This window comes from Bos javanicus, chromosome 16 (genome assembly GCF_032452875.1).
Source record: "Bos javanicus breed banteng chromosome 16, ARS-OSU_banteng_1.0, whole genome shotgun sequence".
Lineage (NCBI taxonomy): Eukaryota > Metazoa > Chordata > Mammalia > Artiodactyla > Bovidae > Bos > Bos javanicus.
This window is the reverse complement of record NC_083883.1, coordinates 44,222,613-44,235,657: the sequence shown is the minus strand read 5'-3', so window position 1 is coordinate 44,235,657 and position 13,045 is coordinate 44,222,613. Positions and strand designations below refer to the sequence as shown.

At 45.3% G+C, this 13,045-nt stretch overlaps 1 protein-coding gene across 2 annotated transcripts in view; it reads left to right on the top strand.

The window, feature by feature from the left end:
* Positions 1–646: 646 nt before the first annotated feature.
* Positions 647–13,045, top strand: part of UBE4B (ubiquitination factor E4B) — a 122,069-nt gene continuing 109,670 nt past the window's right edge. Inside the window, exon 1 of one of the 2 annotated variants that reach the window (XM_061382780.1) lies at positions 647–1,391. In XM_061382780.1, coding sequence (XP_061238764.1) covers positions 1,368–1,391 — 24 coding nt within the window. In that variant the 5' untranslated portion in view covers positions 647–1,367. The remainder of the gene's footprint in view (positions 1,392–13,045) is intronic. The other variant, XM_061382779.1, reaches the window with a different exon arrangement.

Genomic DNA, 13,045 nt, shown 5'->3' with positions numbered 1-13,045 from the left:
CTTTGGAACACACTTTTTTATTTAAAAAAAATCTGAAACTCTCTAAAAGGACAAAGCAAAATGAAGTTCTATTTGTGTTAAAGTTTTCTTCTAAATGGGCTTTCTCTGGGGAGGTGTAAGAGTCTACGCTTTAGTTTTTCAAAATGTGAGCGGTTAGGCTGATAGTGAACGCTCGCCCCAAAAAGCAGACATTTTTCGTTTTCTTTTATTTCGTTTGGGCAGCATCGTGTATAGTCCAGGCGTTTGTGAGTCGCTAAAGGGAAGAACCTGGAAACTAAGGAGCCGCTGCGGGCCGGGGTCACCGGCAGGCGTCCCCTTCTGGCCAATCTTCCCGTTGTCCGTGCAGCCACCCAGCCCCGCGGCCTCCGCCATCGCTCGCCCTCGTGGCGCTCCCGGCAATCTACCTGGGCCCAGCCTGCCGCGCCCCCGCCCGCGCCGTCGCCAAGGCACCGCGCCGCCCCGCCCCCTCGGCGCTCCGCCGGCCCGCCCGCGGCCCCACTCGCCCCTCCCTCTGCCCCTCGCTGCTGCGGGGGAGAGGGTGGGGTGGAGGCGGGAAGAGACGCAGGCGAGAGGAAATAGGCGGTGCGACGCCCGCGGCCCATTGGCTGCCTCATGCTAGGGCCAGAAGCCCCGCCTCTCTGGAGAGGTCACGTGATCCCTTTCAAAGATGGCCGCCCTGTTGTTTTGATGAATAATACTTGGTGGGGCGAGGGGTAAGAGTAGGGGTGGAGGGGTAGGCGGATTTACTCTACCAGCGAAAGCATCGAGAGTCCGGTCCTCCCCCTCCCCCCTGCCCAAGCTCCGCCGTGGAGGAGGGGCGTGGCCGGCTTGCTTTGGGAGGGGAGGAGCTTTCCTCCTCAGTGCTGGGCTCTGCCTGGGCGGCTGTGGGGTCGTCGTACCTCGGGGCACCCACTCTGCAGTTGAACACTTCCCGCCAGGGTCAAAGGGTAGGAAGGAGAGCAGGATCTGCTGAGGAAGCGCAGCTACCGCGCCACCAGCCCGAAGACCCAGCAGGCTCCGGGCACGAGGCGAGCTGGAGACCGAGCTCCTTGTCTGGGTAACCTGGGAAGCAGAGGGTAAATAAGTGGCGCCTTAAGATAAACCCTGTAGCAGCAGCAGTGGCGGTCAAAGGAGGCTGCTGGAGACGGCAGCAGCTGTAGGAGTCTCTGGGGCGATTGGAGTGACCGACGCCAAGGCATTTCAGTGCCTCTCGTGTTCTTATTTTTTAACCTCTGACTATGCAATTCTGAAACCTCCCCCATTCGGGGGACCAGACAGCCCGATAGACACCTACCACTCTCCTCCCGCCCTGGTCTCAAAGAACGGAAGATCTTTCCCTAACGCCTTTAACCATTAAGAGGAAAGCGATGGAGGAGCTGAGCGCTGATGAGGTGAGGAGGTTGGGGGACACCTTGGGAGATTAGTTGGCAACTCTTTGGCGCTTTGGGTAGGCGTGATACTGCGCCAGTGGTGCCTGGCCTTTGGTCTGCGATGGAGATGACATCTAAGAATAAAATGAGTCCCTAAGAGGGTCTCCGATTGTATTCTCTTATATTTCTTTGCCTTTTTTTTGCATCCTGTATTCCATTTGCCTCTTTTCGAGTTTTCTTTTAGAGTCTAAAGAAGAGGAGAACATATTGAGGTTTTTATTCTTTTTTTCAGGGTATTTAAGCTAGAAGGGCTAGATTTACATGAAGTTGAGTGTGTGTGTGTGTGTGTGTGTGTGTTTGTACACGCGCCTGCGCGCGCACGTACGTGTGCGCGCGCGCGCCTTACTGCAGAGATTGAAAGAATAATTTTGGGTGGAATCAGAATGTATGGGTGTATGTTTTTAAATGGATTTGAAATCCCGAGTATGTGTGGACACGTCATTGTATAAGTTGACTGCACATTACGTGTGTGTTTGGGGGTGGCCTACAAACAGATTCTTTGATATTTAACAAAACGTGTATCTTCTCAATAGCTTAGTGAATTACAGTTAAAATTTAGCAGTTTAACAGACCAGTAATGGCTTCTGGCGTACTTCTCTTGCAGCGTGATTTTTTCTAGTTTTTGTCCCTTTCAAACTCGTGTTTTGCTGTAGCAGACACTGAACAGGAAGCAAATGGAAGCAAATGACTTTGAAAATTCCCCCTATTATCATTTCTGAAAGGATTATTACAGATCCCTTTCTGGATGACTTCTAGATTATTTAATAATAATCTTAAAAACTGGCATTTAGGGTACAGGGAATTTCCTGTGATTCTGTTGACTCCCCACCCCCCTTTAAAAAAAAAAAAACATGGAGTTTCTCTTTCAGGACCCCTCCTGACCTCCTTGTCTTCTACCTACCATTTCTTCCACTGGTTCTTGTAAAACTTCTGTACAGTATTAGAAAAGTAGTTGTCAGTCAGGTTGGTTGTACTGTAAAACTTCCATGCTTCAGTTTTTGCTACAGAGTAGTCAATATGTTTACCTAGAGACTAAAATTCTCCAGAGTGAAGCAGGCGAGTTGGGGGCTAAGGGTCAGGTAGGAAAGGAAGCAAATAATTTTGTTGCTTTGATACCTGGCTGTTTTGAAAGTCAGGATTACCCATTCTGTGTTACTGACTTCGTTTTCTAAATGCATCAGTAATGTAATCTTAAATTAGAAAAATATTGAACAGCTTCTTTCATATAGGAACCATCAAGAGATCCTCTTAGAGGCACTTCGTTTTGTGTCGTTTTTTTATAAGTGCACCCCCCCTTAAAAAAATATTAATCCTCATGGATCATTTATCTTAAGGCCAAGAGTTTTTAAGTAGTAGAAATTACATTTTTCTTGACATTCTCTAAATAGTTCCTGGTTTAGAAGTTTTTACATTCTTGAGTTTTTACCAAGAAATTGTTTTCAAACCATTAAAGTATACAAACCAGTTAAAGAGCTGTATAATCTGAACTGCAGCTTTTTACTTTACCCAGTCCTTGAGGGAAGGTATTAACTTTTTTGACCATATAAGGAACAAATGTAATCATTGTGGAGGAGATAGATATTTTTCAAGGTCAACAGAATATTAAATATGAAAAATTTAATTCACTAATACAAGATCAATATAAACTTATGTTCAACAAATTAGTTGGCCTGACCACAAAGGGACAGTTCAGTAATTTTACTCTCAATGGAATCTAGAATAGATCTTTTTTGGGGAAAAGTTTAAATTTTTAAAAAATCCATTTCCTTTAATTCTGGCATTAGGTGAACAGTTCTTAACAGAAACATTTCTGAAGCTTTTGCCTTATTGTTACTCTGTTGGTGGAAACTTGTGTCATAGGTGTGGTAGGCGACATTGATTTGGTTAGATAACATTTATGTTGTTGAAAATTCAAACATGCATCTCAGGGTGTAAAACAGTCAACACCGTGACCTTTCAATCTAAATTAGGGAATCAGGTAAGACAGGATTTTATATTTTAGCAAAATGGAAATAGATGAGAATGTAATCCATGAAAAATAGAGGCTGCTATAACCAGGCTAGGGCTTCCCTTGTAGCTCAGTCAGATAAGAATCTGCCTGCAATGCAGGAGACCTAGGTTTGCTTCCTGGGTCGGGAAGATCCCCTGGAGAAGGAAATGGCAACCCACTCCAGTATTGTTGCCTGGAGGATTCCATGGACAGAAGAGCCCGGTGGGCTACAGTCCTTGGAGTCATAAGAGTCAGACACGACTTAGCTAGTAAATCATCATCATCATCATCATCATAGCCAGGCTAGTAGCTTTAGAAGATTGTACATTATGGCTACTTTTTGGTCCCTCTCATTGATCACCTTGAATTCTTGTACTTTTCCTTTCTTGTGCTTTTAAGGAGAGTATTTCTTTAACTTCATTGCTGTTTCTATAGCACATAGAGCAGATCCATGACTAAGTTTATTCTTTCCAGGAACCGCATTTCAAGGCGTTATTATTTACAGTGCATTCATCCTGTACCCTACTCATGTTTGTTTATTTGTTTTAATACCAAAATAATGCTGTGATTAGAGCAGGTATTTTAAACTGTTTTCAACTGTGGTGATGATGTGTTTTCATGGAAATGATGTGCTTTGCTTTGCTTTGTTTCTTTTTTTTTTGGCAAAATCTTTATGACCTAGTTCATCTTTAAGAGAGCTGGCTGGGATTCAGGGTGTGGTAAAGGTTTTAGAAGTTGTCTTCCTTCCCAAATGCAGAATGTGTGACCTTGGATATTTTAGCAGTTTTTTCGGTGGAAGGGGACCGATATTTATTAACAGTCTTAGAAGCCTGCTCTGTGCCAGTCACTTTATAACCATTGTTTCATTTGATAAAACAGAGCAGTTCAGCAGATCCTTCAAATTTCCTTGTTTTAAAGGTGAAGCAACTGAGATTTAGGTTAAGTTCATAGTGCCCTGGCTTAGAAGTGGCAGAATTGGAGTTCATACCCAGGGTTCCTGATCTAAAAGCTCTTTTTGCTGTATTTTACTGCCTAACAACTGGCAATAAATTCACCACAGCTTCTCTATAAATATCCTACTAACATGCTTGATCTGCATAACTTTTCTGTAAAAGTGTTGTTCTTCATGAATTCATTCATGATGTGATCAAGTTTATAGTCTTTTTGGTGCTGACTCTCATCACACTCCTCCAATTATCATTCACTCAACAACTGTTTTTTAAAAAGATGCTGTACATCCCCAGCAATGTATTAGGTAGGTTAAGAGAAGCAGTCTTTTTCTTAAAGAAATTATTATGGGATTGGGGGATGGGTAGGGCCAGGTAGGAGTCCAGCAATTACAACACAGGGTGCTAAGAGCTATTATGGACACGTGCACAGTAAGACTCCTAAGAAAATCAAGAAGGGAACCCTGGTGGGATAGCATCTTAGTGAAGACTTTCAAGAAAAAGTGATGCTTGGGGACTTCCCTGGTGTTCCAGTGGTTAAGACTCTGCCCTCCCACCGCAGAGGGCACAGATTTGATCCCTGGTTGGGGAACTAGGAACCTGGATGACTCATGAGTACCCCCCTCCCCCCCCCCCCCGCAAAAAAAAAGGAAAACTGATCTTTATACTGAGCAGTAGTTGTCAGGCAAAGGGCTCTTGGAATGGACTGTGAAACTGGGGAGCTCAGGAAACTGCAAGTAGTGGGCCTGGAGATAGGATTTGTGGGGGAGTGGCTACAGGCAGACAGGCACCAGATCTCAGACAGTATTCAGAAATGCTCAGGCGTTTGAACTTTCTCAGTAAGACTGTAACAAGCCTTTGAGGGGTTTTAAGGGAGTAGATGACTGGCAAGGTGTCGAAGGTAGGTGGAAAGAAGCTGGCTGCAGGCTGAGAGATGCATTCAGAGATTGCTACTGCTATTGAGGAGCCAAGCAATGGAGTCCAAAGGCCTTGGCAGTGGGAATGGAGGAGAGCAGACAGGAGAAATTTTGAGGATCTAAGTTAAGCCACTTCTGATGCTCAGGTTGATGTGAAGGAGGTGGAGGCAGGGCAGGAAAGAAAAAGATAACTCCTTGATTTCTAGTTTGAGAGAAGGATGGACTGGAGGAGAGAGAAGAAATTCTAGACAAGGAGCAGATTGTGGAGAAAGAAGATACTTGTTTGGGTCACTGAAAGATGACCCAACATAGAGGCCCCTACCCCTGGCCTTTCTACTCTAGCATCTCCATTTGTGACCAATCTTTGTAACAGGCTTCATGACTTAAGCTCACTTTTTTCCCCAGGAGATAATTGCTGCCCCTCACTTTATAACCAGGATTCTCCTGAAGCCTGGTAGGAGAGTGGAATGTTACCTCTCCAGACCCTTTCTCAACTCTTTTTGGTTCATTTTAGCTAAGAGACAGAGAATGGTAATGATGTTAGCTGATATTTATGAATTTTAAATATGTGCTAAGCACTTAACTTGCTCAATAAAGTTGGTATTCTTATTCCCTTTTTACAGATAAGAAAATTGAGGCTGATAGCAATTAAGCAGTTTGCCAAAAAGTGCACAACTAGGAAGTGGTAGAACCTGGATTCTAATCCAGAGTCAGATTCCAGAGTTCTTAATCCCATTACTAAACTTCCTCCAAAAGAATAATCTGAGCAAGTTGTAATGGTTATGGCATTTTTATTTTCCCTTTTGAGATGGAAACTGGAAGCATTAACCCCTTGTTACCATTAAGAGTGGAGCTCATCAAGTAGCCTTCTATTCTTTTATGGGGAAAAGATCACAAGATTTCTGATGAGGGGGTCCTTGGATCTTCAGGCCTTTGCTTCTCGCACAGAGCATTTTCTGAGACGGTACTTGGGGTGTGTCTAGGTGGAGACAGCTTCTTGTAGCAGCTCCTTCAGTGATACTTGCTATTTACTTGCTACATGTCAGACACCACGTGAGACTTGCTGGTATGGGGCTTCTTTCTGGTGGGAGGAGACGTGATAAATATCCACATAAGCTGTCATTTGGTGGGCTTCCCTGCTGGTCCAGTGGTTAAGAATCCTCCTTGCTGTGCAAGGGACACCAGTTCGACCCTTGGTCCAGCCAGATCCCACGTGCCTCGGAGCAGCTAAGCCTGTGAGCCCCAGCTGCTGAAGCCTGTGTACCCTAGAGCCTGTGCTCCACAACAAGAGAAGCCACTGTAGTGAGAAGCCCTCACATCGCAACTAGAGAAAAGCCCACTTGCATCAGCGAAGACCCAGTGCAGCCAAAAATAAAGAAATAAATATTTTTAAAAGATGTCATATGTGATGGTACCATGGAGAAAGATAAAATAGGCTATAAAGGGATGGAGAGCAGTAAGGATAAGAGAAGTGTGTGCAATTTTGGGAGGTGACTTCTGGAAAAAAATTTAAAAGATGACGGAGCCATCTGGGGGAAGAGTGTTTGAAAGAATAGGGGACAGCAGAAACCAGGGGCACGTCCCCTACTGCTTCAGGAACACCATGGGGGTCAAGTGTGGTTGGGGCTGAGCAAGGACACAGTGGCAGGAGGTGAAGTCATTCACTCACTCGAGAAACCTTTACTGAGTTCTAACTGGGTTTCAGTCAGTTCTAAGACACTCCCCGTGCCGTGCTACCGTGCTAAGTCGCTTCAGTTGTATGTGACTCTGTGACCCTATGGACTGTAGCCCACCGGGCTCCTCTGTCCATGGGATTCTCCAGGCAAGAATACTGAAGTGGGTTGCCATTTCCGTCTCCAGGGGATCTTCCTGACCCAGGGATTGAACTCACGTCTCTTAAGTTTTCTGCATTGACAGGAGGGTCCTTTACCACTAGCACCACCAGTTTTAGTCAGTTCTGAGATGCTCCCCACCCCCTTTTTTCCCTTTACCTTTTCAAATCTTTGAGCTTGGGATGCTTCTTGGTGTAATCGTGGCTGACCAGGTGGCAGTTGTGACACAGTTGTCATTTCCTGTTTATATGCAAACCTGGTTATACCTGTTCGTGTTGTTGGCCTTCAGTTGAGCACTATGCATGATCAATTTAGTTGCCATGTTAAATGCATGCGTGTTCAGTCACTCAGTTGTGTCTGATTCTATTGTGATCTCATGGACTGTAACCCTTTCGGCTCCTCTGTCCCTGGGATTTCCCAGGCAAGAATACTGGAGTGAGTTGCCATTTCCTCCTCCAGGGCATCTTCCTGACCCAGGGATCAAACCCGGGTGTCCTGCATTGCTGGTAGACTCTTTACCACTACTCTGCCTGGGAAGCCTGCTATGTTAAATGCCTTCCCCCAAATTATACTTTGATCAGCAGTGAAAGCAAATGTTACTTTGTATGAAAAAGAGAAATGAAAATGGCAGTGGGAGGGGTGGTCTCAACTTGATATCAGTAAAGAAAATGGTTGAAAGAATCACCACAATTTCATATTTTGGCTTCTATTGGTTATTTGTTGGGGCCCTGGGGCTTCTCTAGTTGTGATATGCGGGTTCCAGAGCTTGAGGGTTCAGTAGCCGGGCACGTGCAGTCTTAATTGCTCCATGACATATGGGATCTTAGTTCTTTGACCAGGGATGGAACCTGAGGCCCCTGTGTTGTAAGGCAGATTCTTAACCACTGGACTACCAGGGAAATGGCAATTTCATATTTTATTACCAAGCAACAACCAATTGCATTAGGGAGCCGTAGAAAGGCAGAAATCTGTAAGTCTCTGAAACTGTATCACATTTTGAAATTGAACATACAGGTAGAGGGCTTCCCCAGTGGCTCAGGGGTAAAGAACCACCTGCAGTGCAGAAGCTGTGGGAGACGAGGGTTTGATCCTTGCGTTGGGAAGATCCCCTGAAGGAGGAAATGGCAACTCACTCTGGTATTCTTGGCTGGAGAATCCCACAGACAGAGGACCCTGGCGGGTTACAGTCCATGGGGGCACAGAGTCGGATATGACTGAAGTGACTTAGCACAAAGCACATACAGTTAGCAGGATTGCCTTTCATACCCAAGCAATGGATTTGAAGATCAGAGATACATCACCTTTTCAGAAATTTCAGAGCAATGAAAGGCTGATAAAACTGATTACTACTCTGGTCTGGTCTGTTAAGACATTTTGTTATGATTTAGTAGGTAGTGGGTTTTTTTTTAACCCCCTTTGTAATGCAAAAAATAGTGTTGCAGTTTACAGTCAGTGACATTTTGTATATGATGATACATCGTATATGCCCAGCTTTCTTCTAGACCATGAGGCTATAGGAATGAGCAATGTAAGCAGAAATCCCTGCCTTCATGGGGCTTACATTTTGATTTCTGTTTTAAGAGAATCATTTTAGAGGCTTCTGTGAGGAGAAAAGATGAAGGAGGAAAGAGTGAAAGTGGAGAAGAAAGGTCAGGAGGCCAGCACAAGAGTCCCAGGACCAGGGTCAGTGGTAGAGAAGGTGAGAAAAGGTCAGACCAAGAATAGTCAGATATTTTGTGGATTGATACAACAGAGCGACATGAAATAGCAGCTGCTTACACCAGCTAGATGGTTATTTCTGTCTAAATAGAAGTCTGGGTGGGAGGCTGGGGCCACTGTGGTAGGCACCTTCTGTCCAGTTGTTCCAAGTATCCTAACATATGGCTTCCATCTTTGTTCCACGTCTATCTGCACTGTAGCCAGAGGGAAGAGAGGAGAGGGGAAGGAGAAATCATGCTCCTCTTTTTTTTTCTTGACTGTACAGCATGTGGGATCTTAGTTCTCCAACCAGGGATTAAGCATTAGGAGCAGCATGCAGTCTTAACCCCTGGACCACCAGGGAAGTCCCATCATGCTCCTCTTTAATGGCACAGCTTGGAAGTTGCACCAGTCACTTCTGCTCGCTTCCCATTGGCCAGAACCTAAGTCACATGGCCACAGCTCCTAGCTAGGAGGCTGAGAACTGCAGTTCTTGCTGGGTTAGCTGTGTGCTTATCTAGAAGTTCTGTCACGTGGAAAGGGGTACTGTCAAGGCATTATTGTTTAAACCCTTCTTCCAAGATCTAAAACACACTCCATGCCTTCCCTCTATCAGCCTCCAGAATCTCCGGGTGTTACACAGTCCAAGAACCTTTAGATTAAAATGCAAGTTATCAGCTGCTCTCCGCTCTCTGCTCCCCGCCCCCATGTGCTGTGGTGGAGTTGGATAGAAGCATGGAAATAAGTCCCCTTTGGCAAAAGGAAAAACGGGGAGTACACATCCCTCACTGGTCCACGGCTATCGTCAGCTCCTGCCAGGCTGCGGCGTGGAGGCTCCCTGCCTTGGCAGCTGTGGGTGTTCCTGTTGCAGTCCACTTAGCAGCCCTGGCTACAGTCCACAGGGTCGCAAAGAGAACTGAAGCACGCACACACGTGCTTTCTTGGAGGAACTGCCCTGTCCCGGCCCTCCGTGGTAGCTTTTCAGTGTCTGTTTTCCTCTGGGGCAGGTCATGGAGGATATCCCCTTCCTGGAGCTGAGTAGTGTCTCCAGCTTGTCTCCTTCAGGAGACTGAAGAAGTTGACTTCTTCAGTCCTTCTTGGTCTCCAAATTACCATACTAAGCCAACTTAGACTAGTCTGTGGCCATGACTTAGGCAGACCTGTCTTCCCTTTTATCTCTGTCTGCAAATCGGCAAGCTGCAGCTTGAGTATGTCTTGTTCTTGCGGGACTTCTTGCTTAAATTGGCAAGAGGCCAATAGGCACCAAACTCTGAATTGTTCAACCAGTTCCCCTAGAATTACAGTCCAGGTAGACATGCAGGTTATTTTCTGAGGTGTCACAGCTTTTACCAAACATTTTATTGTGGCCTAACAAGGGTTATAAACTTTCATTCTGCAATATCTGTGCCCATGTTGAGCCCTGAGTCATTGCCACATATTTGTATTCTATCTAGGTTGATTACTTCCGGATTCCAAATTCTGTGCATTACTTAGGATACTGGTTTGGCTGCTGCAGCAGAGAGATCCAAAATAATAATGGTGTTAATACGATAGAAGCTAATTTTTTTTCGAAGTAGAAATCTGGGTAGGTGGTTGCGAACTGGTTTAGTAATTCCTTGATTTCTAGGGAGCCAGACACATTCTGTTTAGTGCTGTCATCCTCTGTAAGTGGCCATCTAGTTTGTAATCCAAGATGGCTGCTCCAGTGCCTGCCTGCACATCTGCATTCCAGTCTTCAGGAAGGAACTAAAGGGGAGGGCATGTTTTTGTCCATCAATGGCATGATCAGATGTGTCACCTGTCATTGCTTACATCTCCTTGGTCAGAACTTAGTCACTTGGCCACAGCCAGATACAAAGGTGGCTGAATGTATAGGAGGAGGTAGCTAGCTGTCTCTATCGCAGTCATACCAAGAGTTATAGTCTCTGCAGCTTGGAAGAAGGAATTGTCTTATACTGAGGTGGGAAACATTGAAATAGGAGATTAGGGACTTCCCTGGCAGTCCAGTGGTTAAGACTGTGAACTTCCACTGTAGGGGGCACTGGTTTGATCCCTGGTTGGGGAGCTAAGATCCCACATGCTACTCGATATGGCCAAAAATTAAAAGGAAAGAGGAAATTAGAGGTAGAAATTAAGCTATCCATTTTAATCGTATTCTGGTTATATTGCTTATTATTGATCCATCTGGAGATGTTAAGTAGGTTGTTGGATATATATTTGGCTTGCAGTTCAGGAAGAACTGGGGTTGGGGACTCCAATCAGGAAGCTGTCAGTATATTTTAAATTGCAAGAATGGCAAGATGACCTAGGGAGTGAGCATAGAGAGAGAGGAGAGGAGGTCAGAGGACTGAACCTTGAGCCATTCCGGCGTTTAAGAACTGACGGGGGACAGCCACTGAGATAGAAGGCAAGACGAGAGAGCCTAGAGTTCTGGCATCCAGGAGAAGAAAGTGTTTCATGATGGAGGGGAGGGTTCCACTCTGTCAAATGGCAGTAAAGTAAATGAAAAGACCAAGCCTTAGGATGGGATTTGGCAACATGGAGGCCATTAGTGACCTTGGCTAGACCCATTTCATTGCCGAGTAGGTTCAAGACACAATGAGACAGAATGAGAGCAGAGAATACATTGTTCAGGAGTGAGGCATCAGCTCCAGGGATACACTGTGGAGCCATCCATAGACTGTGGAAGCTGTGGGTTTAAAAAGTGGGAAGAAGATATTTAGGGAACATGTCCTTTTTTAAATTTTATCTTTTACCTCTCCCGGATACAGACTTCCCAGGTGGCTCAGTGGTAAAGAAGCTGCCTGCCAATGCAGGAGACGCAGGAAAGGTGGGTTCAATCCCTTGGTCAGGAAGATCCCCTTGAGCAGGAAATGGCAACCCACTCCAGTATTCTTGCCTGGACAGTTCCATGGACAGAGTAGCCTGGTGGGCTACAGTCCATGGGGTCACAGAGAGTCAGACATGAATTAGTGACTAAACAACAACAGCTCCTTATTATGATCACTGGTTCCTTTGTTCGTTCAGTAAATATTTTTCATTCGTTACTCTGTTCCTTTCTTTCCCCGAGGTAGGAAGTCAAGGTGTAGAGGTAGATTTATTTGTATATTTTTTCCTAGCTAGGTGTTCAGGACCTGAAGAGTTCCAAGTATAAATTTTAAACCATAGTTTGGGCGCACTGAATCATATTGCAGCTAATTATTGTAAAATGACTTTATTTTGGGTTTGGTTGTGCTGCTGTGGTGCGTAGGCTTCTGTTGTTGTGGAGCTCAGGCTCTCTCTAAGGCCTTCGGGGCTCAATAGTTGTGACTCCCAGGCTCTAGAGCACAGTCTTGATGGTTGTGGCATATGGCCTTAGTTCCTCTGTGGCATGTGGGATCTTCCTGGATCAGGGATTGGACCTGTATCTCCTACATTGGCAGGCAGATTCTTTACCACTGAGCCACCAGGGAAGCCCTGGCCCTGATTGTTCTTGTTCGCTGGGGGGTTGGGTTCTTTTTTTTTCCCTGCCTTATTGCCGGTAAGATCTTAGTTCCCCCACCAGGGATGGAACCCACTTCCCCTGCAGTGGAATCATGGAGTCTTAACCACTGGACCACTTGTTTACTGTTTTTTATCCATCTCTTGTCACAAGGCTTGGCATAGGGTGCCCCAAAATAAATATTTGCTGAGTCCGTGAATTGACTGCAAGGTGTCTTTCCTTGATTCCCAGTTCTTGTGTTGCGGTAGTTTTTTGTTTTGTTTTTGCCATATTAGTTAGGTTAAGGTATGTACTGGAAAACAACCTTATTGTCAGAGTTGTAGTTCAGAGTCACCTGCACCTGGGTTTTAGGTGGACCAGCCAATTAGATGACCAGAGCGAAGTGCTTTCAGAGTCTTAGTTTCCTCACTTGGAAAGTGGTGGTCTGCATCCCTGTCCATGGTGTTCTTACTGTTAATTGCAGGGATACATAAAGTGCTTTGTGCAGTGCCCTGGCAGAGTATGTAGGTTCCTGCAACATATTATCTCTCTTTTTCAGAATAAGACTGAGTTGTACATGATTAGAATTTCAGTTGGTGCTCCTATGACACCAAACAAGACCTTTGCATGTAATGATGCCAAAAGCATGAAAGGAGGTCTGTTATTGGTTAAGGCAAGAGGCTGAGGTTTGTTTGAAAGGTTGGGTTGCAGTCCTCTCCCCCAACCCCTTAAAATTCTTAAAGTCTCTTCTCACTCAGGCACCATCTTTTA